A 27,168-nucleotide genomic window follows, 5' to 3' on the forward strand; every position below is an offset into this window, starting at 1 on the left:
ACCCTCTCGGGACATGATAAACTTCTCGAACTATGTTAAATGGAATTCACAATCCATAATATTGCCGTTTGCAACAAATAAGCAACTAAAATAGGTACAACTATTCCATCCAACTTCACACTAGTTTTTATATTACACACATTAAATAGAAAATTATTTTTAATTATAAATTCATACTGTATTTCAGTTTCTATTGTTGCTCATACACTATTCATTGTTGTTAGTCATCAACACAACTATATAGGACTGCAAATAGGGATGAGAATAGGGCAAATTGACTGACAGAGATCTACAGTCTAGCCTATGTCAAGTCGATGTTAGACCATACTTTTTTTTAAACAGATAAGGCCAAAACTTCTAAAAAAATCTATTTAGTTATAAAGGTCAGCCTATTTAAATAAATATAAATATTATTTTTTTACTACTATAATTATTATATTAAATCTTGATCTTTTTGTTATATATTTAACTTTTAGTAATTTACGCATATTAATCTTATTTAGTTTTTTCAATATTTAAATGTATTATTATAAAATATAATTGAAGCATGATGTATATAAAATAATATTCTTCAAAATATCATGTTAAATATCAAAATATGACTTAATTTTATTGACATATTAATTCGTTAATTTATTTAAAGATGTGTTTGAATACTAATTCAAAAATGTTAAAATGAAATAGACTTTTAAATAGATTAACAAGAATCAAGTTTAGCTCTTAAATTTTTTGACAAATCAGACTCAGATCTAATAAAGCCTAACTCGGCGGAGTCTATTCTCACCTCTAACAACAAACAATTCATAATACACAAACGAATTAGATCTAACCTCACAAGGACCTCTGTTCTTGAAGAATTACTCATCAAACCACCAAAACCATTAGTAGCCTCAAATCTCCGTCCAATATGTCGTATACTCAAATTATCATCTTATTATCATGATGTTTTATGTATGGTTCAAATCATGTTATTTCAACACTTTGGCATACATATAGGGGGAGTAATGATTTTTAGTTTTAAAAATTATTACACATATGATTGAGGGGGAGCATAAACATTTTATCTTTGTCTTATTTAAAATCATAATCTAAAGAATTTTGTCATCATAAAAAAAAAGGGAGATTGTTGAGACAAAATCTCTCAAATGATTTTAATGATAACAAAATTACTTAAGAGATTATGATTGTGGTTAATGACTAACATGTGTTCTTGAGTGTATTCATATAAGATAATAGGTTATTAATCATTAAGGCAAAAAGAAGGAAAATATGATTCTGGCCCGAGGATGGAAAACCACGTGAGGATGGCTTATGTTCAAGATGAACCCCGTGAGGATGGGCTGCAAAGTGGAAAATCTCCAGATCTGCCCAAGTTTTGACCTCACCAGAACAAATGCTTTTATTCATTAAAGAAATGTACAACAAAGTCAAAGAATGAATAAGTAAAAGTATTTGAAATAAAGAAGTTAGAAGGCCAAAAGGAAAAGGACAAGAATAACTAGATCTAAGTCTAAGAGGATGACATAATAGGCTGAGGATGGCAGACTAGGCTGTAAATGATTCAATCCAAGTTGAAAGCAACTCATCAAACATGTGCAAAGTCTAAAATCAGATCATTTATTGGGCTTGCACGAATTAATACATGAAGAAGTCAAGTTAAAGAAAGGCAACAAGAAACAAGCCAAAAATAGACAATCACATGTTGCTGCCAGATCTGATCCTCGGACTGAGTGTGACAGTCCTATGTAATAGGGTGGCTTTCTCTCTCTTGTCAACATCACCTCAAAAGATGAAATCAACCTAGACCTTAAAGTTTTCAAAAAGGTTGCAGCTCACATGGTCAAAGAAACAACTTTACACTTATGATAAAAGAGAATAGACAAGGACTTTTCAAGATCAAGTTTCAAGAAAGCCTTGCATGCAGAGGATGGCAGCTGCTTGGTATAGAAAAGACTCAATGGTAGTTCCGTAATTATGATGAAAAACCTTGGATCTTTAGAAATGAGTTCCAACGGTCATCAAAGAGCTTGGACCCCTATAAAATGCAACAAGCTCTCCATCATACAACACACAACACAATTGCATAAAAAGATCAAACATCTTAAAGCTATTAAGAGCAAATTCACATCCTCACTTCATACTTTCTTTGATCCTACACTATATCTTTGTATATCCTTTGAGAAAGTATTAAGTATCAATCACTCTCATATTACTTTGTAATTTCCTTGTGAGTGAAGCTTGGAAATATTTGAAAATTGATTGTAAGCTTGGTGAAGCTAAAGAATACACAGTTTGTAATCATCCTCAGAGTGAGGTTGATCTGTTTGAAAGTTAGTGAAATCTCACAACGGTGTGAGGACTGGACGTAGCCATCTTTGGGTGAACCAGTATAAAATTGTGTGTGTCTCTCTTATATTCTTCTTTTACTCTTTTGCTTAAGTTAAAACTAAAGGGTTGAAAAAATCCATCCTCAGTGAGAGGATAGTTTTACAATCTCTTGAAAATTATTTTTAAACAACAAAATCCCTATTCAACCCCCCTTCTAGTGATATTTAGCTACATCAAAAAGGAGAAAACTATGTCAACTTTCATTCTCTTTATTTTCTATCATATAAACTCTGACGTTTTCAAATGATCTCTAGTACCTTGATATGAGATCGTCTGTCTTACAGTGGATCTAATATTCAACTTCAGCGACTCTTGACAATAAACATAAATCATGGTGTACTCCCTGAATAACCATCTACCATATCATTTGCTTTACACCTTACCCTAATAGCCTTTGAGTGTGATATCCTAACATTCTATTTTTTATTTATTTATAATTCTCGCTTATATCATTAATCTTGATCTTATGATTTTCCTTCAATCTATTTTGCACCTTCTTACTTAACCATTTTTTCTCAAGATATAATTTAAATGACAAATGCCGATATTGTTAGGTTGAACATTATGTCTCGAGTTCGAACACGATACCTCACAATTATATGTGAGTTTCTGGTGATAATTATACCATCTCATCTATAAAAAAAAAAAAAAAAACTTCTTACATAGTCATTTGGTAATTAACAAATCCCCCTTGTGTTCTCTACTACAACTATGTTTGTGCCTTATTTTCCTCATTTGCCAAATATCTGTAATTTGGTGCAATATGCATTCCAATCACATTCACCTTTGCATATGCCTCTAGCTATTTTTTATCCATTTGTTTTTAAACTTCATGTTCCTTCCTAAAATGCTCTGCATACATTGTAATTGCTTATCTAAAATATTGCTTTTGATATAAGAAAATCCCTTTATAATATGTCGTTTCCTTTAGTAACTTTAACACATGGTATTTACTCTTAGGTACATCATCCTCATCCCTTTCACACCAACTATGCAATTCCTCGTATTATTTGCTCTTTAATCCTCAAGCAGATACCTTTTTAAGTATTTCATTCATTTAAGCCTGAAATTATATAAATTTTTAAAGATAAAAATAGAAATAAAGGGGATCTAAATAATTAAAAATACAGGATTAAATATATATTTTGTCATTTATATTTTATTTAATGTTTATTTCAGTCCTTTATCTTTTTTGTGATGAATTTTTATCATTTCATTTTTATAAATGATAAATTTTAACCTAATAATATCCTTTAAAAAAAATTTATTTAGCCTTATAATGAATTAAAATATATCTAAACTATTTATAATATAAGATTCGATATATTTTCATCTCGTATTAAAAAAGCTGTACACTAAACTTAATACTTGATTAAATATAAAACTTCAACATAATAATCATAGAACTATTTAAAAGAGCTAGAAAAAATTGACATTCATCATTTACCAAAGAGATAAAAAAACAAAAATAAAGTATATTGATGCAAAAAAATATACTATTTTAAAATCTTTTGAATAAATAAATAAACAGAGTAAAAATTAGCAGCCACCCACCAGGAGAGAGAAGGAAAACAGAGAGACAGGCACGGCACAGTACGCGTGTGGCGGGAAGCCCCCTCCCTGTTCTGTGTGGGGTTTTCATTTATGCAAAACACAAACCACACTCTTCACTTTCACTTTCCCGTTTTACAATGTACAAACTATTTACTACTCGAAACGTCGTCGTTTCATTCCCTTGCTTCCGTTCCCTTTCTCTCTTCCTTCACACTCCTTCTCCATCTTCTTACATTTCTTTCCTTCCCTCTCGCTTCCTCCGGTAATCTCTCTCGCTCTCTGTCTCATTTTGGTTTGAATTTTTTATTAAACATTTATTATAATTACTCTTAATGCCTATTTTATTTTCATTTTTTGTTTGTTTGTTTTGTGTACATGCATTGAACTGCGTTGAGTTAATGTTTTATTGCAATGCGCTTTGGTTTTATTTAGAGGACTTATGCTATGCTACGATTTCATTTAATTTTGCTTTATTTTTTAAATTTATTTTCAATGTGAAATATGGAGGCAAATAGTTTTGGTAAGTTTTTGTGTAGAGGATGATATTTTTGTTGTTTGAAAACAAATACATAGCGAGGGAAACCTAAAGCAAACTTTGAGAGTAACTTTTTGCTTTAAAGAGTGAGAGAGTTTTAGATTTAGTATGTTTGGTTGAGCGGTGAACCACTACCACTGTGAGTTTATGGTTGTGATTTTTAGAAGCTCCAAAGTGTACCTTTTGGTCCATTGTGATTTTCCACCTTGATTTTGGTGTTTTGTAAAAACACTGAATCATATAAGTGTTTATGTATAAGCTATTTCAATAAAAAGACAAAATAAAGTCTAATTGTTTTCATATAAGCTATCATGGAGAACTTATGACAATAAGCTAAAAACAACTTATGAAAATATCATAAGCTGGTTTCATAAGCTCTCCCAAACAATTTCATAAGTGCTTATGCAGGCTAATAATAGTTCATGACTTTGAGCTTATTTGAGATATAGATACCTATTGCTGCAACAAAATGTTCCAACTGTTTTCTTGGTGATCACTTGTCTATTTAGAACCTTAGATAGTTCATTCAGTGATCATGAATCGGGTTTAAGAAGTTATGCTATGGTTACTATATGTGTATATGAATTAGGTAAAATGCGAATGGTATACTTCGATACAAAATCTTTGTTTTTGTGTTGGATTGCATGTGAAGCACAATGTGAAGTTCTCATTGTAACTATTTGGATGTAATATTTTCTTGACATGATGAAATCATAATGGTATAAATTCTTATTGTTTTATGGTATGGTGTCTAAATTGTTGACGAGCAGAATTAATGGACGCGTAGAGAAGATATCATGTTTTAAAGATAGGAAAGCTTTAAGGGGGAGCAGTAAAGTGGTCAAGAAGGTCAGAGTATCAAGTAATGCTTTAGATGATAAAGATCTTTCTCACATATTATGGTGGAAGGAGGTAAATCAATTTAGTTTTTTCCCTCGAACTTTGCCATTTATTTTATTTTATTGTTTTGATCATAAACAACAGAATCTTATGAGAAAACCTTGCTTTATCTTTCTTGGTTCCTTTCCAAATTATGGCAGAAGTTGCAGATGTGCAAAAAGCCCTCAACAGTGCATCTAATTGAAAGGCTTGAATATTCAAATTTGCTTGGCATGGATTCTAACTTGAAAAGTGGAAGGTGAGCACTTATGAAATTGATGGTTTTTATTTTTCATTTTAATTTTTCCTTTTGACTTCGTTCTTAATGGTGATCGTTATTAATTTTCAAACTGTTATCATGTTTTGTTCTTCCCCACCTTTTTTTTTCTCTATAGAAAAGATTTGTTACAGCCTACATAAGTTGATGGTATTATTATGAAATTTGATGGAAGAATCAAATTTTGTTTGTGCAGCCTGAAGGAAGGAACACTTAACTGGGAAATGTTGCAGTTCAAGTCGAAATTCCCGCGTCAAATTTTACTTTGCAGAGTACGTTATATTTATACATTCGATGAGAGTTTGGTCAGGCATTGGTGGACTTGTGTGTTTAGTCTAAAGGAAACAAAACTGCGATTCTCAACAAATTTCTGTTTACTCTTTTGCTTGCACAATGCAGACTATGATAATTCTCTCTATACACCCTTTAGGTAGTTAACTTTCTTTTGCTATCTCTCTCTCTTTTCCCATTATGTGCTCAGGTTGGGGACTTCTATGAAGCTGTTGGAATAGATGCTTGTATTCTTGTTGAATATGCGGGTTTAAATCCCTTTGGCGGTCTGCGAACAGATAGCATCCCCAGAGCTGGTTGCCCTGTTGTGGTATTGGCATTTTTATTCTCATGCATGTTGTGTATTTTTATCCTCTGATGATAAAATTTATATTAATGCACTGACTGGTTGTGCTTGTTTTCAAGCTGTTTATTTTATATTAACTGTTAGCGGATCATACAAGACTAAAAAGTGATACAGCTTCTGTAACATTTTTTTTATACCTTGTGTTTGTGCAACAAGAAACAAGATTCAGATGCCATTCTATGAATATTGCTAGTCCATGAGTGGTTGTTGATGCTGAACTTTTGTTAAATGTTTGTGACACCTTGATCGATATTTAGAGTGTTCATTATTTTGCTGATGTGAGCTTAATTTTTTCACCTAAACTAAATTTTAAAGGCGTTTTAGTGTTATGTTTTTATGTTGTGTGCACCAATGATGATAAATTTGTATTTATTTCAATACAACTATGATTCAATTTAGTTGCCGGTTTGTTATATATTTAAGGGTGTCTTTGGTTTATTCTTTGGTCACAGAATCTTCGACAAACTTTGGATGATCTTACACATAATGGTTATTCTGTGGTGAGTGCAGCAATTAAATGGTCGTCCACTTTCCCCTATTTTAATTTCATCATTACATGATTGAGTTTATCCTATCTTCTGTTGCCTTTCAATTTATATCGTCTTTCAAATGAAACTGAAAATTACTAGCCCCTATTTATGCATTTTTGCTGTTTGTATGTTGTTGTTGTGATGTTTGCCGTGTTGACGGATACACACTGCTTACAATTTTTTGGCTTGACAGTGCATTGTGGAGGAAGTTCAGGGCCCAGCTCAAGCTCGATCCAGGAAACGCCGTTTTATATCTGGGTAAGTACACCATTCTCTATATGCCAGTGGTCTCTGTCTTCCCTCCTTCTCTCTTATGTCAATTGGTGGTGCTTGCTTTGGTGTGATTGAGGAAAGACACTTGTCTTTTTCACTAATATTTGTTTTATTTGTGATTAGAAAGTTGATGATCCGTGGGTATGTTTCTATGTGCCTTTTCTTTTTGGATAGAAGATAAGTTTCAATAGAAAGAAAGAAAAAAGAGATTGGTTATTTTTGTAGAAAAAGAATAGAAGGGTATATAGACAAAGGTTAAGGTATCCTCCTTAACAAACAGAGTCCAACTCAAAATTGGAAATAAGCAAGATGTTTGCTGTATATGGTTTATGTTGTCAATTACATTAATATTATAGTAGTAATATTTGTATCTATTTTAAGCTACCTTACACGATGCTACTGTTTGTCAATTTTTTCAATATAGAAAATTGTCTCTTTTTTCTTGACATTGTCACTTCTTGCAATCTTTATGACTTTAAACTCTTGTTACTGTCTCCTTTGTCTTTTGGTCCTAACCAGCTAAGGCAACCTTTATTGGTATGCCGTATGCTTGTGCATAATAGTGTATGCGAGCTTTTTATAACCATAGATTCGTAATTTAGATTACCTTTTGAAGATTTGTTTGTTGTAGAGCTCATTGAAATGAATTGTTTTCTTTTCTAGATAACTTTTAATTTTTTATAAAACAATTTTGGATTTTGAGTATGTTGTGTGACTGACTTAATGTTCAAACTTTCAGGCATGCTCATCCAGGAAATCCCTATGTATATGGACTTGTTGGGGTTGATCACGATCTTGACTTTCCCGAACCTATGCCTGTAGTAGGTATGGGAGTTTTTTTTGCATAATTATACTACTAATTAGATTATTAGAATTTTAATATTCCAATAGCAACTTATATTAATATAATTTATAACTGGTCACTTCATTTCTCTTTAGCCAATTGCATAGCATTAGTTTTGTCTTAATTTTGCTGCATTTTGATGAGCTTTTTATATTAAATTGGAAAAACCATTACATGCCAATGTTGCAATTTGAAAGGGTTTCTCATTTGGATAAAGTGGTCCATTTATTTATTTATTTTGTTTCTGATCTATTGTTCTGCTTACAGAACTTATTTTTCCTTGCTGGTATTGTTCTGTTATTCATGTCATTTCCTAAATACTATGTTTTATCATAAAATTATAAACTTATGAATATATGTAACATGTTCCTAATTTGTGAGGAAATATGTGTCTTTTGTTGGTATATCATAATCGGAAGGGGATGACTAATTGTTTTAGTGTTTGCTTCTGATTATTCACAATTCTCCATCAATAGTACATCTTTGAATTACATTGGAATGATCACTTTCGACGATGCCTCTTTTATTATAGGCATTTCTCATACGGCAAGGGGCTATTGCATTAATATGGTCCTAGAGACCATGAAGACATATTCTTCAGAAGACTGCTTGACAGAAGAAGCAGTTGTTACCAAGCTTCGAACTTGTCATTACCATCACTTATTTCTGCATACATCTTTGAGGAGGAATTCTTGTGGTTCGTACTTTCTTATTCTTTTCTTTATCATTTTATCATAAAAGTTAGACCAAAGTCCCAAATATTTATACTCTTGTATGGTGACTTAATATCTACGACATGGCAAAGCTCATATCATTAGAATTACATACCCCATTCTGTATTGGGATTCATCATAGTGAATCAAGATTCATCATAATGAATAGGGATTCAAGATGACATTCATGTCCAAAGAGATACATACTAGAGCTTCATATCGATTAGAATCAATTTATTACCGAATCAAGATACCACACACATGTATCTTAAGATACTTAACCATGCTTGATTTCCTGTGAAACGTTAGGAACAATTTCTCCTATCAAACACATGTATGACGTATTTGTAGTTTCATGCATCCTTTTTTAATGTATTTCAGGAACGTCTAGTTGGGGAGAATTTGGTGAAGGGGGCCTCTTGTGGGGAGAATGTAGATCCAGACACTTTGAATGGTTTGATGGCAACCCTATTTCTGATCTTTTGGTCAAGGTATGATTCTAAACAGGAAATATTTCTTTTGCATTTTTTTATTTAATTTTGAATGTAATGCATATAAATGAGTTGTTTATGATTCTTTTGTGTATTTCACTTTGGAACATAGGTAAAAGAGCTTTATGGTCTTGATCACGATGTTATGTTTCGGAACGTAACAGTGTCTTCGGGAAATAGGGCTCAACCTTTAACTCTTGGAACATCTACTCAAATTGGTTGGTTCTTAAAACATTGATTATGCTCACTATTCTTTTTCTTTCTCATAAATAAATCTGCATCTCCTGCATTTTTAGGTGTCATTCCTACAGATGGAATACCATCTTTGTTGAAGGTCTTACTTCCACCACATTGCACTGGATTACCAATACTGTGAGTAAAGTATTCTTATATTTTTTATGTATCAGTTGAAAATCATTCCATGCTAGTTATTCACAAACTCAATGTTTAAATTTTTTGTTTATTCTATCTTTATCCTCTTCAATATATATCATGATACACAATCTAGTTACAACCGGAATTTCTTCTTTTTAATTAGAGTAAATAACTCCACCCTTTTCTTCTATTTACATCTCTCACACACAAATTTCCCGCTATTTTTTTTAAACACGCATTATATAAAAAAACCTCATATTTTATAAATACATGAAATCATTTTCTTAAAAATAAAATTTAAAATCATTAAATACTTGAATAATAATAATATTCTTTTTAAAAATTAAAGTAACCCCTAATTTTTTTACTTCAAAATTATTGTAAAAAAAATCTAATAGAAACTAATCACATGAGTTAAATCTACTTTTACTTTTAAATTTAATTTTTGATGCTTTCCGATCCAGTTCTCCTAAAAGCTCCCGTGTTCCCTCCTAACTCCCAAAATAATCATAGAAAAAGGAAAAATGTTAAAAGGGATTTCAGGCCAGGCATTATTAAGTTTATCTAAGTTCTAGGATGTGGATAATATTGTCTTGCTGGTAGAGACTTAAGTGTCATATTTTAAACTTGTTTATATTTTGCAATGTTTGGTAATTTAGATAATTGTGTTATTCACTGTCTCATCTCAACTGTACCAAAATTTTCAGTTTAAATTATTTATCTCCCTTGTTCTGCTTATTTCTTTTTATTTTAGATTTAATAATTGAATATATATCAAATTATAGTCTTTTAGTGATTTATTCTGGATCCTGTACCAAATTTATGTAAGTGTCTCTTTACTGTTTTAAACTCGTTTATACTTGGTAATTTTTGACCATTTAAAGAAATAAACAATTTATTGTCCAACTATACCAAAATGTCACTTCAAATTATTTTTCTCCCCTGTTCTGTTTCTGGCATTTTATTTTAAATTCAATAATTTATGTAGCCCAATGTTAGTCTTTTAGCGATTAGTTTTTGATTCCTTGCCAAATTTATCTCACTGTCTGTTTATTTGGGTTCTCAGGTATGTTAGGGATCTTCTTTTGAACCCTCCTTCCTATGAGATTGCATCCAAAATTCAAGGTGATTTTCAATTGTTATACTCTTTGTTTGCTTCTTAATTCAACTGTTTTTTCCAGTGCACACTTTATCTCAGCTTGTACTTTATATAAAATAATATAATAATAATAATATTAAAAACTAATAATAGTAATATTATGATATTTTATACTTAATTTTGGACTCATTGCTTTCTGCGTTTGTTTGGCAGCAACATGTAAACTTATGAGCAGTGCAACATGTTCAATTCCAGAATTTACATGTGTCTCTTCAGCTAAGGTTATCTATTTACTTCTGTTACTTGTGAATGAGCTTCAAGTGAAACTTGATGCATGCTATCCTAAATAGGTGCATGTCATGACTATTGTTTGATATATTAGTTGATATTGTCTTTGCCTTAAAAAGAACAATGAAACTAGCTGTGTTTTTAATCCTAATTACTCTTGATGTAAATTGTCTTTTCCATTTTGGTTATTAATACTATGTTAAATATATTTTATATTTAGTGTTTTACCCTTTTTCCTATTGACCATTTTATTGTTTTCATATGCAAATGTGATATCCTATTTGACTCTTCACTATATTTGTGCAGATTGTAAAGCTACTTGAATGGAAGGAGGCCAATCATATTGAACTTTGTAGAATAAAGAATGTTCTTGATGAAATTTTGCACATGTACAGAACCTCTGAGCTCCAAGAAATATTGGAACATTTAATTGGTCCCACATGGGTGGCTACTGGGTTAGAAATTGACTTCAAAACCTTGGTGAGCCCCAAAACTTGGATTATTTTCCTTTCATTTTGTTTATATGAAAATAAGGGATGATTCACAACCACTTAGATGTACATCAAGGGCAAATTAAGAAGCAATTTTTGAATTAGACAGTATCTATCTTGTGTTTTCTTTTTTCCAATATTCTAAGTCCCTTATCCCTTCCAAAAAGAATGTTTCGTTGTTTATTCCTACAACAATGCTTATATGCTCTTAATATACATGAATTGAATGTCCTATGGACATTAAGCTTTTTTTTTTTTTTGAAGGAAATATATTGTTCAAACAACTTATCTAAACAACCACAACCTTGACATTTCTTGTGCCTGGGGCACATTCTCCCCATCGTGTCTCTCTACACCTCGTGTTTGAGGCACAAACTTTGAATACCCGAATGAATTTTACGCCTCTACACAGATTATCAAGAAAGAGATGGTATAATGTATGCTCTAACTTAGGTGTTGTCAAAATAGTTTGTTGAAGTTGTGAGATTTTAGAGAAAAGGAGGAGAGAAAATAATAAGAGTTTGAATATTATTGATAATAGCTTAATGCTGACTTGATTACAAAAGACTCAATATTAATCTCTATTTATAGAGAAACATAGACTCAATCCTAAATCAGGAATAAATCATAATAATAATGAGAGCTATTCTAAGATATCTCTATGATTATAAATTGATTCTAAGAAATAGTTCAAGATATTCTAATATAATATAAAAGATCTTATAAGATATTTTCTAATATTCTGACATAGTTGACTTTAAAAAACCCATAACACCTTTACTTTACACAATTACACCCCCAAAATTTCCTTCCTCACTTTGGTCATTGCTTAGTTATTGTTCGAACAATTTCTTTGGCACCACATTGACATTCTAGATCTCCTTCTTCACACCTCCCACTCGAAATGAACCAAGAAGTGGGACGGTTTCGTTAATTCTATCCTGCTGTGGAATGAAGCCATTGCAGTGCCCACTTAATTGTTCTGGTTTCTAGGGTTTAAAATTGGGGCAAAACGGACTGCATGAAACACAATAATGGAGAAGATGATGACATTTGTTATTTCAACTGAATTTTACATCATGACCGTTTAAGCCACATAATTCCCCTTAAAGCCAGACCACTAATGTAACAGACACACATGCATTTTTTGAACAAAATATGGAAAAAAGGAAAATGTTGTTCATGTTTTAAAAGATAAAGGACCTAAATGATAAAAAAAACATAAAAGATTAATTTGTCAAAAATAAATAACATAAAAAATGACTTAAGCAGTTTTGCCTAAAACAAAAGGATGTCATAAATAAGAAATACTTATAAATATATAATAAGCAAAAATAAAAAAGAATTATCAAACACTTTAAATAAATGATTCATTTTTTATATGTTTTATATTCGATAAATAAGCTTTAAGTGTGTTACAACTTACAAGTATACCATTGAAAAAGTAAAGTATAATATGGGCTCCCCAAAACATGACTAGAAATACAACTTAGGGATGTTGGAGATGTTAGAGAGATGAGCAGCATTGCAAGAAGGCTAACTCAACAAAATGGTTGGAATGATCATCAGCCTTAATATTGGCAAGAATGTTGCATAACGAAAGAAGAAAAGCCTTGTTTTAATAATCAATGAAAATTTCCCGGCATAGTTTTGCGTAACTAGAACGAAAATCAATTCCACCAAGAACAACAACCGAAGTTTTAAACAAGAAAATTTAGGATATAAAAAAATTTGAAAATTAAGCTGATGTGGATCATGACTATTGATATGATTCACAACTAATTCATCACTATCTTGGAATAGCTAGAGCAAAACTACAGCTCAGATAGCTGAGGTCAAACTTAATCTAGGATTGCTCGGGTCAAACTTACAATCATAGTACTAAATTTGATGATTTTATGTATTTTAAAATTGGATTTCACACAATTAAAATATGATGCTTCAGTTAATTCTTTTGTTAGTTAATTTGTTTGCCTCAAAGTTCATTGGATTTTAAACTTTTCACAATGTTTTTTTTCCAGGTTGCTGGATGTGAAGTCGCGTCAGGTAAGATTGACGAAATAATATCTCTGGATGGTGAGGAAGATCAGACAGTCAGCTCCTTCGCAGTTATTCCCGATGAATTTTTCGAGGATATGGAGTCTGTATGGAAAGGTCGAATAAAAGCAATCCACATAAATGATGTACTTACTTCTGTGGACGAAGCAGCCAAGGCCTTGCATTTAGCAGTAGGTCTCTGTAGCTAACACCTTGTCTATAGCTGTTTTCTAGTAAAGTGTATTTCGAGAGACTTCATTTATACCGTCCCAAAAATCTTTCAGGTTACTGAAGATTTCACTCCTGTAGTTTCTAGAATAAAAGCTTCCATATCTCCACTTAAAGCTCCTAAGGGAGAAATATCTTATTGTCGGGAGCAGGAGGCAGTGTGGTTCAAGGGTAAACGCTTTATACCGAATATATGGACTGGTAGCCCCGGAGAGGAACACATTAAACAACTTAAGCATGCTTTAGATTCTAAAGGCAGAAAGGTAGGCGAGGAATGGTTTACCACTGTGAAGGTGGATGATGCATTATCAAGGTGTGTTTATAAAAAAGATAAAACTGGTGTTTTATGTTATTTATTTCAAAAAGTTTGTCAAACACTTCTCTTTTTCCTTTTTTAATCATATGTGCTGTTAAACAATTTGGTTTAGGTACCATGAAGCAAATGCCAAGGCAAAAACTAGAGTTTTAGAACTTCTAAGAGGACTTGCTGCTGAATTGCAATCCCATATAAACATCATTGTCTTTTCTTCTACATTGCTTGTGATTACCAAAGCTTTATATGCTCATGTGAGGTTTGTAAACATCTAAAGTTGTTTCTTCTTTATTTTTGTTGATAAAAATTCAATGGTATTTGGCCTGGTGGTGTGTTGATGTTTTTTGACTAACCACTATGGATTTCATTGATCTTCAAAATATTAGCTTTGTACGTTGGATATTAATTTGATCAATTTGTCAATATGTTTGCGTGCATTGACTGAAACATGGTTTTAAGGGTCACTCAAAATCATTTGATACTAAAATATTGAATTGTAGCTGCATTACTGTATCAATTTGCTCCATCCGTTTATCTTCAAAATGAGAAAGAAATGCCGAAATTGTGCAATCATTCTTGTAGTCTTGCACGTGTTATGCTAATTATGTTTGTTGTTATCTTGCAGTGAAGGGAGAAGGAGGAAATGGGTTTTTCCTACAATAGTAGAATCCCAGGGGCTTGAGGTAATGTATAACAACTTGATGTTTTATGAGAAAATTACATCAAGACATAAGTTTTCTGTAGTAGGTGTAGTATTTTGATGCTTACATCAAATATTCTGTTCTATCATGTACAAATCATCTTGCTTTTGCATGATAGAATGCTCCTCTGTTAGTATACCTAGAAATTTATAACGCTACTCCTGAATTGCTGCAGTGAACAAAAAAGGAGATAGAGATCACCTTGTTGGAGATGTCAAGGGATAACTCCTAAAAACTACAAAAGTAGGTTGTTTGGCCCAGAAATGAACATAAACCTTTTCACTGATGGATGGACTTTGTTAATGAAATCCTAATCAATCATTAGATTTTTCTAGATCCCTTTATTTTTTTTTTGACTTGCTTGAAATGGATGCATTGGTGAAATCATGATTCAGGATTGAAACAAGTTCATTATACAACATAAGTGTCTGATTTCAGAGAGAAAATAAGAGGAAGTGATAGAATATGAGATAAAGTACTGAGAAATGATAATGGCCTCGCAAAAATTGATATTATAGCTGACTCTGATTCTTGTTTCACATTTAAAGTTGTTAGAGCTGGTTAGAAATGCGGTCTTTGTTGGCTTAACAAGCTGTAACCAAATTGTAATTGACTAGTACTTAGTAACTATAACAGAATTGTAATAGTTACAACCCGTGCAGTCAATGTGTGAAGCACTTGTCTACCATTATGTATTCCACTTTATGGAAGCATAGGATATTACTAGTTATCATTGTAACTTGTAAGCATTCTCAAAAGTTCCCTTGTATTTCTGGTTTTGGCAAAAACAAAAACAGCAAATCACAAATTTATCGTATAACTAGATAAAAAAATCAGAATTTTTTGTAAGATTAGTTAGCATTCTATTCCTGCGATTTGTGTGAGCTATCCCCTTAGAACCATGCTACTTACCTGCATCTTTATATGCCTCTAACTTGTAACCAATGGTCACAGATTCACTATTACTGTATATGTCAATAGTGCTGAATTTGGATTTGGATGTAGACTGTGATCCCATCAGATTGAGTTATATATACTAGACAAAGGATGGGTAATTTGCACAGTGAAATGAAGTGCAATAACTTTACCATCTGATGATAGGGAGATGCTAATGTTCTTCATACTTCATAGCAATGTTGCTGAATTAATTAGTTGATATTTGTTAGTGGCAAATATGAACTCAAGTACATACAACTCTTTTTGTAAAGAATTGTAGCCAAGTATTTTTATCCATGAGGACTCACTGACATTATGTGAGGTGGTTGTGTTTAAACTATGTCTTCCAGGGAACATTTATGTTGATGCGTAATGTTTAGTGTATTCTAGCCTATCATCCATTTGCTATCTGTTCTTTATTACTAACTTGTTTGGATCCATAATGCGATGAATGAACTTTGTTGAACTGTTGTTGCAGGATGGGAAGCCGTTGGACAAAAACCGTGAGATGAAGATAGTTGGTTTATTACCATATTGGTTCAACATAGCAGAAGGAGGCGCTGTGCATAATACTGTTGATATGCAATCATTGTTTCTATTGACAGGACCAAATGGTGGTGGTAAATCAAGTTTGCTTCGGTCAATTTGTGCTGCTGCACTACTTGGGATATGTGGACTTATGGTTCCTGCTGAATCAGCTCTGATTCCATATTTTGACTCCATCATGCTTCACATGAAGTCATATGATAGTCCAGCTGATCACAAAAGTTCATTTCAGGTTTGCTATTGTTTCATTCTTTGCCCTTAAATTCACTTGTTGTCAGATATCATATAATGTTGATTGCTTCATTGTCTATAAACTTTTGCATTCGACCAGTCAGGCTGTACCGATGATGCAAAACCAAGTATTCAAAAATGTTCTTTTTGGTAGGGTACTCTATTATAAAGTGTTCCTGTAGGCACTGACCTTGGAGTACTCTAAACTTAATTTTAGATAATTTGAAGGACACTATATGTTAATTATTCATTAAAATTATCTAAAAGTTTATATATCCAAGGTTCATATATGGACCCAATAAAGCCAAACACCATAAATAAATAAATAATAACAAATCAAACATAACGATAACAAATCCTATTAAGAGTTTATGATAATCTAAAAATAGAATAAATTTCCAAAATAACAAGAAAGTAATCCCAAACTGAAAATCCTAATTATGACTCTCCTTGAAAGCGTCAAAAGACAATGAGCAATTTGATGAAGCGAAATCCAGCAAAGGAAAAGCATCCCCGGGGTCTGACAGCAGTTGAAGTCACATGATTCTTCCATTTCGCAAAGTGGGGGCAGAAAGGAGTTGGAGGAAATTTATGATTATGGTTCTTGTAACATGAATTCTACTCTAGTCTCATTTGAAACTTGATAAATTTTCAATAACCGCCTTCCAGTATCAATCTATCAGAAACTGCAGGGAAATCCTTTTCATTCCGCTTTACAGTCTACTGTAAAATTATGTACGTAGAGAAGTGATGCTTGTGATTTTCAAAACTAGAATCAATAGTTATGAAACCTCGGGAGTCAACGTAGTTTTCGTGAAAGTTAAATAGTTGTCCGTTGCCTTTTGTATTTTCCTTAAAACTATATTGTTTTCTGTTGCTTTATGGAATTGAAATTTCATACCTTACTTCCTATTGTTCTTAATATCTGTTACAGGTGGAGATGTCTGAACTTCGATCCATCATTGCTGGAACCACCAAAAGGAGCCTTGTGCTTGTTGATGAAATATGCCGAGGAACAGAAACTGCAAAAGGGACTTGTATTGCAGGCAGCATCATTGAAACTCTTGATAGTATTGGTTGTCTAGGTATTGTATCTACTCACTTGCACGGAATATTTACCTTGCCGCTTAACATCAAGAACACTGTTCACAAAGCAATGGGCACCACTTGCATTGATGGACAAATAAAACCTACTTGGAAGCTGACAGATGGTATCTGTAAAGAAAGTCTTGCTTTTGAAACTGCCAAGAGGGAAGGAATTCCTGAGATTGTTATCAAAAGAGCTGAAGATCTTTATCTGTCAGTTTATGCTAAGAAACTGCTTTCTGCAGAAAATTTTGTCAAGCAGGAAGAATTTTCTACTTACATCCATGTTAATAATTTGAACGGAACACATCTTCATTCCAAAAAGTTTGTATTGGGAACTTCTAATGAGGGAATCTCTTTAGCTAATTCAGTGGAAGTTTCACATACACAAGTTGAGAGTGCAATCACTGTAATATGCCAGGATTTTGTAACGGAACTCCAAAGGAAAAATATGGCATCAGAGTTTACGAAGATAAGGTGTTTCCGAATTGGCACTAGGGAATGGCCACCTCCGATGACTATAGGCTCTTCAAGCGTCTATGTGATGTTAAGACCAGATCAGAAACTCTACGTAGGAGAGGTATGCACGACTTCTGTATGTTTTCTGAATGACGAAGTAATTATATTTTTTCGTAATACTTCCTTTACCATTGAGTAGTGCTACAAACCCTGGAAAAAAGCTCGATGCAAAACGTTACAGGGTGGTTGTTTGATAAGAAAAAGATGGTGAGAGCACTGATTCATTCAAGTTTAAAAAATAATAAAAATACCACTCATTCTGGCTCATATTCTATCAAATTAATTCTGATCATCTCATTTTCCTTTATCTGTTTTTTGCACTGCTGAGTAGGTGCCGACATAAAAAATGTTCTTCATACCTATCTATCATCTAACATGCAATTTATCTGGTCCGTACCAGAATTGTCAGGAGACCTAATAGGAACCATTTTTAATTAAAACCAGTGTCGAACAGAAACCTGAGCCTAACAGCTCCTATGTGAATTAGCACCAGTTTTTACAGTTTAGAGTTCGATTGTGAGCATGTCACTTTACAAGTCATTTGTAGACACAGATAGACAAATATAATACCTATAATCAAAACAACAGTTCCTTTCTCATCATGTTTCCCTTGTGTTTTACTTTCCTCTGCATTTCTTTTGTCATGACTTTTTGATCAAGATACTTGATTTTTTTTTAGGATGTACTTCTCCTTTTTGGAATGTTTATCATTTGTTTGATTTTATGTTGTGATGAAACTATTGACAGACGGATAATCTCGAGAATCGAATTCGTGCACATCGGTCGAAGGAAGGGATGCAGGATGCATCATTCGTTTATTTTCTAGTTCCGGGAAAAAGCATGGCATGCCAAATAGAAACTCTTCTCATCAACCAACTCCCGAATCAAGGTTTCGTATTAAGCAATATTGCTGATGGTAAACATAGAAATTTCGGCACATCCAACCTGTATGTGTAACTACATATCATAAACATTGACAATCTTTACCTCAGAATATTATTTTGGTAGGTAAATACAACTAACGATTTTAATCATCTTCTAAGCTTAGGAAGCAAAGTCTGCAGCATTTTTGTTAGAATTAGTTGCTGCAGGTGCGATTATGTCAACATTGACAAATGTAGAAATTTTTGTATTAGCTTAATAGTTTGTAAGTACATATTAGTTGGTAGACTCTATTCCTTAAAGAATGTTGTCTATTGTGGACTTCCCTCTCGATTCAACATATTTTAAAGGGTATTTATTAATACAGCTTGTTACTTGTTAGCTCCACACAACATTCATGGTAAAAATGCTCAGTTTGTGCAGTTCCTTGAATTGTTACATGGATTTGTCTGTTATTAAAAGAAATGTTGATTGTACAAGTATGTAAATCAGCAAGTTTGTTGCAGTAATGCTATGAACACTTGTCATTAAGCTGCTAATGATTTGCTAATGTTTGAGTGAGATGCCAGTGGAGTTTAATTGTGTTTTCTACTTGCTTCTAAATTGGTTCGTTGACATGAAAGTTATTGATAGACTAGATCATAGCAAGTCTTTATGCAACATCATTTTTAATGTTGAGATTATTTTCAGAATTATGTTCTACCTATGCACAAGTCTATCTTTGACCAAGGTTAGTGGAAATATGGAAGTGTGGATAATTTTGCTCACATTTCATGATGAATACTTTCTCGTTACACATTAACCATTTTTTTTAAGGTAGTACACAAATGTTGTGAAAATGGTTAGTGAAGTTTTTTAATATGTAACATAAGCGCATTAAGAATGAATATTGGTTTATCGGTGTAAACTATTTTAAATGGAAAAGTACTAATTAAATTAAAGAGAAAAATGTAAAAATGTAAAACAGAGAATACTAATTAAATTATCTATGTTATGTATTAATGTATTATTATTATTATAAATGTATAAAATAAGATATTGTTGAAGTAAAAACCTTTTTTATATGTGTTTTAATGACGACAAACTTTATGAAATACATGTCAAGTTTTTTAAATGATGATTTATTGATGTTTGCATTTGAGTTTTTGTTGAACGAATAGAAGTGGTCAATCTTGAAGCCACTCACATATACAAGTGCATTGTATTAACTCAACAATGAAAGAATTGTGATTTTTGAGGTATTGAAAACAAGAAGGAACCTTCTGATTCATAATAAATCAAGAGGATAATAAAAATATCTTTTACAAATCATACTCTAGAAGATTACCTAAAAAGTAAAAAAAATGTGTCAAAGACTTACATAGATCCGATGATGAACATCCTTAAAATCAATTACATTAGAGGATGAATACAATTTCAAAAAGGTGAGACACTTGGCATGAAAGACACACTGGTCAAAGTGGTTGGAAAAGGGAAAACAAAAAGCAACAATCACATCAAGACTCAATAAAATATAAACTCCATCCTTGCACTTATATCAAATTTGAGGACATATGCAAATAATAAACAACACTGAAGAGATGATGAATTTATGTCCCCTATGTTAGATGATAAACAATACGACAAAAATAATGAATTTATCTTCTCTATGTTAGAGAATAAACAATACTAAAGAAATGATGAATTTATGTCCTCTATGTCAGAAGATAAACAACACAGAAGAGAGAATGAATTTATGCCCTATATGTTAGAGGATAAACAACACATAAGAGAGGATGAACTTATGTTGTCTATTCATCCTCGCACTTGAAAAAAATAAGTGAAAGTACAAAGGTACAAAAGGCAGTGTCCTTGACTTGTAAGGCAAGCCACTTCAAATTGTTGGGCAAAACAAAAAACATAAGTCACATCAGAATTAATAAAAGCTTCATCCTCCTACAACCCAGATCCGAGGATAGACTGCGCCACTCGTCATCTCAACATACTTAACAAGATGATAAAGACTAAATGACAATTTTGCAAATAAAGACAAGTCCAAGGAAGTTTAGCAAAGTCTCCAACAACTATAGTTTGATAACCCATATGTTTGAAGCTCCAAAGGCAATTATAAATAGAGAAATATTAACTTTTAAAAATTAAGAGAATCATCTACAAGAAAATATCTAATTTATTCAAGCTTATCATCATTCTACACGGTATTAATCTTCAAACATCAAGAGAATCATCTACAAGAAAACATCCAAGTTATTCAAACTTATTATTATCTTCATTCTACACACTCTTCCAAACTTAAACAGATCTGATGATCATTTTTATTGAGTGTGTTATATACTACTTCATATCACTATCTTATCTTAGAAAATTGTAATTTGATCCCAAAAAAATCAAACATATTACTACTTGTATATCCTCAAGTTGATATAAACTTGAGTTATTTTGTAAACCTGTCGAGGTTAGTAAAAATACATTGTTGTAAGTTTGGTGAGACTAAGAAAATACATTGTTGATAAGGTGCAGATCAGAGGACAAGTTTCTGATCACTAGTGAAAATCTCACAAAACTGTGAGGATTGGAGTAGCATATATTAAGTGAACCAATATAAATTCCGTGTGTGAACTTTCTTAAGCTCTACTCTCTTTATATTATTTTTTATTCACACCATTAACACACTTATCATACATATTTCAAACTCATATTATTCTTCTTTAGATCATCCTCAATAAGAAGAGGATTATTTTTCATCTAACCATCCTCACTCTAAAGACAACTTGAGAGGATAATATTAATGTAAAAACTAAAATTTAAAAAGGATCACAATTCAACCTCCCTTTCTCGTGACAGTCACTTTTACTTTAGATATTGCATTGGAAGATTTGTAGGTAGTATCAATTAAAAGGTACAATTAAAAAAAAGTATTGTTAATTAAAAAGGTAATTCATTTTGAGATTTTTTTTTACAAATGAGTCAATTATTATGAGATGGAAGGAATAAAATATTTGAATAAAGAAAATAAGAAATGAAAGATTGTATTGACACAAATTTAAGATAGAGGGCCTATTGCTATTTTGCATACGTAAAATAAATACAAGTTTGTTAAATATACAAAAGATTTAAAAGCAATTGATTTGAAAATATAAACATTTTGTAGGAAGAAGAATTTTTGTTGGTAAACATAATAAGGATTATGCCTAATTGAGTGAGCTTTGAAAATATCACCTCCTGAGAAACAGTTCACCTTTAAGACTCTCAAAATAATGGTATTGAACGAGGGTGTAACGAGTCGGTTTGGTTTGGTTTTATGCGAAAACTGAATCCAAACCAATGAAATTTGCACTGGTTGATTTGGTTTGGTTTTATTTGTTTTTTATAATTGGATTCGAACCAAACTAAACCGATGATATATGAGTTGATTTGATTTGGGAGGTTGGATTTCAAAAAAAAAAAAAACCAAAACGATAAACATTTCAATTTTTTGGCAGAGTAAAAAAAATATACAAGTACAACAACCATTTTAATTTGTTCCTCTAAAATAGAATTTGGATAACTACAAACTCATAATTTAATCATCTAAAAAACTAAAACAAAATATGCAGTAGGATTACATAATTTGGTCCCCTAAAACATAATTTGAAATAACATAGTGCAATAACAACTTAAGTTAAAATACAAAACAAGCAGTAGTGTGCCAAATTAAATCATAATTTAGTTGACTAGATTCTAAATGAGAATTTAAATTACAATGCAAAATAACAACAATCTAAAGTAGATAGTAACAATCCACTTGAATGATAAAAATCTGAAAGAAAAAAAAGTACAAATCCAAAGGCGGCGAGGTGGGCAGTGCAAATTCAACGAGTGGATTGTGGGTGACGAGGTAAGAAATGTGGAGGATGACACGATACTATCAATACTAGTGAGCTTGAGTGAATAAGAGGTTGATGCGGCATAGTGTGACTGTGCCTGTGTGAGGATATCACTAGAGTTTGGAATTGAGCTTAATGGATGATAGATCTGATTGTTGTATAAAAAATATTGTCTTATTAGGCCAGATTTTTATGTAAAAAATAAATATATATATATAAAAATATGAACAATGTTGGTTTGGTTCAGTTTTTATTGGTTTTTAAAACTAAAATCCAATACCCGAACCAATAACTTTGGTTTACATTGATTTGATTTGGTATTTTAACCGAACAAAAAATAACGGATAATTTTCTAGTTAGTTTGGTTTAGATGTTCGGGTTGATTGAATTTATTTTGTCCACTTACACACCTTGAATTAAAGTTGGTTTCCAACCTTTATTTCTCAACATTGCTAGATTAAAGTGATAACTCATCAAATTGTAACTTCGGATCTACTTACTAGATGTTTTTTTTTTAAGACACACCCTTGATTAATACTAATAAATAATTTATATACAATTAGTATTTTAAGAAAATCTATCCATAAAATTGACACATTAAATTCAATATCGATTTTTCTTAATAAATGTGAAATTTGAAAAAGAATATAAATGCTTATAATTACGGACGAGTAACAATTTACAAATTCTTGAATGTCTTAAAATATATTGGTCCATAAGGCCTGACTCAATTGATACAAAAAAGTGTCAAGCTCACTTACCTGATACTCGTTGTGTGTTTTAGGATTTGATCTTAGGATGATGTTTGGTATTGCTAAGAAGAATGGACAACTCTAATATCTTGAAGATTGACCTAAAAACATAGACTAATGGATAGCATTATATTGTGGCATTTGAGGTTGTGTCACCATAGTTTTAAATATTTAAAATTTCTATTTCCAAAAAAATTGTTCAAGATTTTTTTTCGGTTTAACTGCAATTTTGGTCCATCAATTTACACCAATTCATGTAATTGGTCTCTTATTTTAAAAGTTGACAATTTTAGTCCTCCATAAGATTTTTGAGCTAAAAGTGACGATTTGACATATTTTAAATAAAGTGATATATGATTTCATGATTAGAATCATTTAGGGATATGCAATGCATCTTGAAGATTAATAAGGACGAAAGCAAAATGGAACCTTATTCCGAAAAAAAAAAAGGGTTATATCATTTAATATTTAGAATGTGTGGCTATACATTTCTCTTGGGAGAGATATTGTGATTAGAGTTGTCAATTTCACAAGTCTATTAATTATTGGTCCCAGTCCACATGTTGGAGGGACCAAATTTTTTTATAATTTAAAATGCCCGAATAAAGAAAGCCCCTAAAAATTTGTGGGTATAGTGGGGCTTATAGGCCCACTTTTTTTTTTAATTTTTTTTATTTTTAAAATTGATGTTTATTTGAAAAAAATTCAAAATTTTTTCTCAATTTTTCGATAATTCGATTTTTTTCCAGTAAAAAAAGATTTACCATTTTTTGTTAATTTTTTTATTCGAGAAAAAAAATCGATTGCTCACAAACTTTTGAGAAATTTTTTCGATATTTTTTCGAGAAAAATAAATTTCAATTTTTTCTTTTAAAAAAATCTCAATTAATAAAACATTGGGTCTATAAGTCCTCTCACTTAAGCCCACAAAAAATAATGAAATAATGGACCGGTGCTTTAAAAAATTTATTTCAATAAGGGACCCAATATTAAGAGCTTCGTAGGAGATTTTTAAGATGAGACTTTGGAGCTTTATTGACAGCTCTAATTGTGATCAATACATTTAATGATGTGAATTAATCAATGTTGTGCATTAATTCTGGTTGGTTGTGCCTGAATCTGTGCTAATTTACTTGTGTGAATATTTAATTATCACAAAATTAATTTACGAGTTAAATATGTTTTTAATTTCATAAAATTTCAAACTTTTAATTTTAGTTCATGTAAAATAAAATACTAGTGCTATGTAGTACGATATGTTTTTTCACGAACAAATCACGAAAGTTAAAATTTTAAGTTAGAAAAAGTAACCATACACTAAGGTACTAAGTTGAAATAGTCAAACCAATTAAAAAATAACACATATGACTTCTTGTCTCTTGACACTGTTTTTCATCTTAACATTTAACATTTTCTCAAAATAAAAATATAATTTTTAGTCCCTACTGAAATATGATCCATCCAATTTTAGTCTTTAATGTTAAGTGGACATATATTTTTGAATGAATTTTGTTCATGTATATTTACGACAATATAAAAAGTTCATTCACAAAAAATAAACTTAAAATTTAATTTATAAAACTATATTTTTCTTATTTTTATCTTGAGTTTTTTACATTTAACAAATTTATATTTAATTCATCCGAACTTAAACAATTTCAAATTTTTGTGAAAGAACTTTTTATAATATAATAATTATATTTGCAAAAAATCATTCAGAAATTTTAAAATTGAAGGACAACTAAACATGTTTTATTTCAGTAGAGATTAAAACTGTTTGTTGGATAATTTTACAAAGACTAAAATTCATATTTTTAGTTTAGACAAAAATTAAAATGTTAAAATTTTATAAAGATTAAAAAATATTTAATCCTTAAGTTATTGCACAATTCCAATGCAATAATGACCATCTCATGAACCAAACAATCCGTATTTTTTGGGTACTAATGTATTATAGTTTGGAGAACATTTTCAAAATAAAAGTGGTAAAATTCAAAGGGATACTAATCTACAATCTAAAATATTTAAATCCTATTAAATAATGCATAAATAAACCATAACCCTAATCCACCAAATATTGCAGCAAAGTACCTGAAAAAAAAAGTTTCCCCCATTTCATTTTGTAAAAGGTTAGGCCAATAATGTTGGCCGAGATATGGTGTGATCAATACATTTAATGATGTGAACGAATCAAATAAGGGTTAATTAATCAATGTTATGCATTAATTATGGTCAGTTGTGCATAAACCTAGGCTAACTCTAAATATCATTTGTGTGAAATGGATTGTGTTGTTGATGTGCATTAAAAAATACATAAATGAAATGGATTTTTGTGGCCAAGTATGCTATCAAATGCTCCTAAATAAAATCACTAATCACATGACTGCATTTAACATGCATAAATCATGCGATAAAAAAACTATTTTTTTACAAAATGTGATAAAAACTGCAAGTTTCAAAAAGTAATTGTACATATAATGACAAATAATTAACAAATTCTTTTATATAAATTTTTTTCTTTTAGATTTTTTCGTTCATTAAACTTTTTTTCTTCTACATGCTACCTTCTTTTTTTTATTATTTTTTTTTGAACTAATTTTGATTTCTTTAATCAATTTTCTTATTCTTATATTCGGTTTGTATATATAATTTTGCAGGTTCGCTGATGATCACCACATTAACATCCTCATCAGTGTTAAAACTAGGTATCTAAAGTCTCCCTTTATTTTAGGTCTTTATATTTTGGCTCATAAAAGTTTATGATGAGGGAACAGTAAGTTGGCAACTCAAAGAAATATCTTAGAACTCACTCAATACTTACAACTGGAATCAATATCTGTCTTTTTACATCAAACCATTGATATTTTATGTTTTAAATATTTTAATATACTTATTTCTATGGATTATATTTAGAGTAAGTACATATATATGTATATATTAAATAAACTTTAGAAGATATATGCATTTTATACTGCATCTTGTTAGAATCAAGTTGGTTTTCCACTTAGAGTTTTGATGTTAACAAAAATATTGTGAGAATAATTTATTGCACTAATGACTTCATTAAGTATGCAACAATTAGAACAGGAAAATCAGAGACAACCACTATAGGATAGCAACCAGAGGAAATGACCAGAGGAAGTGACCAAAGGATGAGATCAGAGGAACACAAAGTATACGCGTTTGCCTCAGAACATATGCATATGAAAGTAACGTACCTCTGAAAGTTACGAAGATTGTCTCAGATGTTTGGGTCTGAAAGTAACAATACTTCTGCACGCTCGGATGAACAATACTTCTATATGCTCAGATGAATAGTACTTCTGCATGCTCTGATGAACAGTACTTTTGCATGCTCTAATGAACAATATTTCTGCATGCATATGGTGAACACTACTTTCAACTTGCCTATGAAGTCTAAAGCAAATGTTCAAGTTTACATTTGAAGTTGCGTTGACTTTGAAGACTGCAACATATTCCAAAGTGCTGCATTTGATACACAACACACTATGAAGTTGCACTGACTTCAAAGATAACAACACGTGCCAGAAATGTTGCCTCTAAAGTTGCAATAACTCTGATAAAGGTAAAGTTGCCCAAACCACTAATTCTAAGCCATGAAGTCTGCCTCTAACTATTAAGAAAGCAAATAATACATCATCTAACACCAACAATCAAGTCATACTCTAATGAAGAAAAG

The 27,168-nt window shown here is 31.3% G+C and overlaps 1 protein-coding gene across 3 annotated transcripts; it reads left to right on the forward strand.

The window, feature by feature from the left end:
* The first annotated feature begins 3,937 nt into the window (after window positions 1-3,937).
* On the forward strand, window positions 3,938-19,275 carry LOC101504596 (DNA mismatch repair protein MSH1, mitochondrial). Of its 3 annotated transcripts, XM_073367958.1 has the most exons (23): window positions 3,938-4,204; window positions 5,248-5,389; window positions 5,518-5,615; window positions 5,830-5,905; window positions 6,115-6,234; window positions 6,723-6,770; window positions 6,994-7,058; window positions 7,813-7,898; window positions 8,450-8,614; window positions 9,012-9,121; window positions 9,234-9,339; window positions 9,418-9,493; window positions 10,563-10,621; window positions 10,809-10,876; window positions 11,190-11,363; window positions 13,396-13,602; window positions 13,696-13,952; window positions 14,068-14,211; window positions 14,578-14,635; window positions 16,068-16,367; window positions 17,301-18,032; window positions 18,111-18,178; window positions 18,719-18,854. In XM_073367958.1, coding segments are annotated over exons 1-23 (3,285 nt in total). In that variant the 5' UTR covers window positions 3,938-4,079; the 3' UTR covers window positions 18,720-18,854. The 3 variants fall into 3 exon arrangements, with proteins under 3 accessions (XP_073224059.1, XP_004497789.1, XP_073224060.1); XM_004497732.4 differs by lacking the exon at window positions 18,111-18,178 and having other exon boundaries at window positions 3,939-4,204; window positions 18,719-19,275; XM_073367959.1 differs by lacking the exons at window positions 3,938-4,204; window positions 5,248-5,389; window positions 5,518-5,615; ... (1 more) ...; window positions 6,115-6,234; window positions 18,111-18,178 and having other exon boundaries at window positions 6,722-6,790; window positions 18,719-19,275.
* The last annotated feature ends 7,893 nt before the right edge of the window (window positions 19,276-27,168 follow it).

This window comes from Cicer arietinum, chromosome 4 (assembly GCF_000331145.2).
Source record: "Cicer arietinum cultivar CDC Frontier isolate Library 1 chromosome 4, Cicar.CDCFrontier_v2.0, whole genome shotgun sequence".
NCBI lineage: Eukaryota > Viridiplantae > Streptophyta > Magnoliopsida > Fabales > Fabaceae > Cicer > Cicer arietinum.

Excerpts from the sequence above, each read along its gene's own strand:
- LOC101504596 (XM_004497732.4), top strand. The coding sequence starts at position 4,080 with ATGTACAAACTATTTACTACTCGAAACGTCGTCGTTTCATTCCCTTGC. Across the intron at positions 9,122-9,233 it reads TTTCTGATCTTTTGGTCAAG|GTAAAAGAGCTTTATGGTCT; the intron begins GTATGATTCTAA and ends TTTGGAACATAG. Across the intron at positions 14,212-14,577 it reads GCTTTATATGCTCATGTGAG|TGAAGGGAGAAGGAGGAAAT; the intron begins GTTTGTAAACAT and ends GTTATCTTGCAG.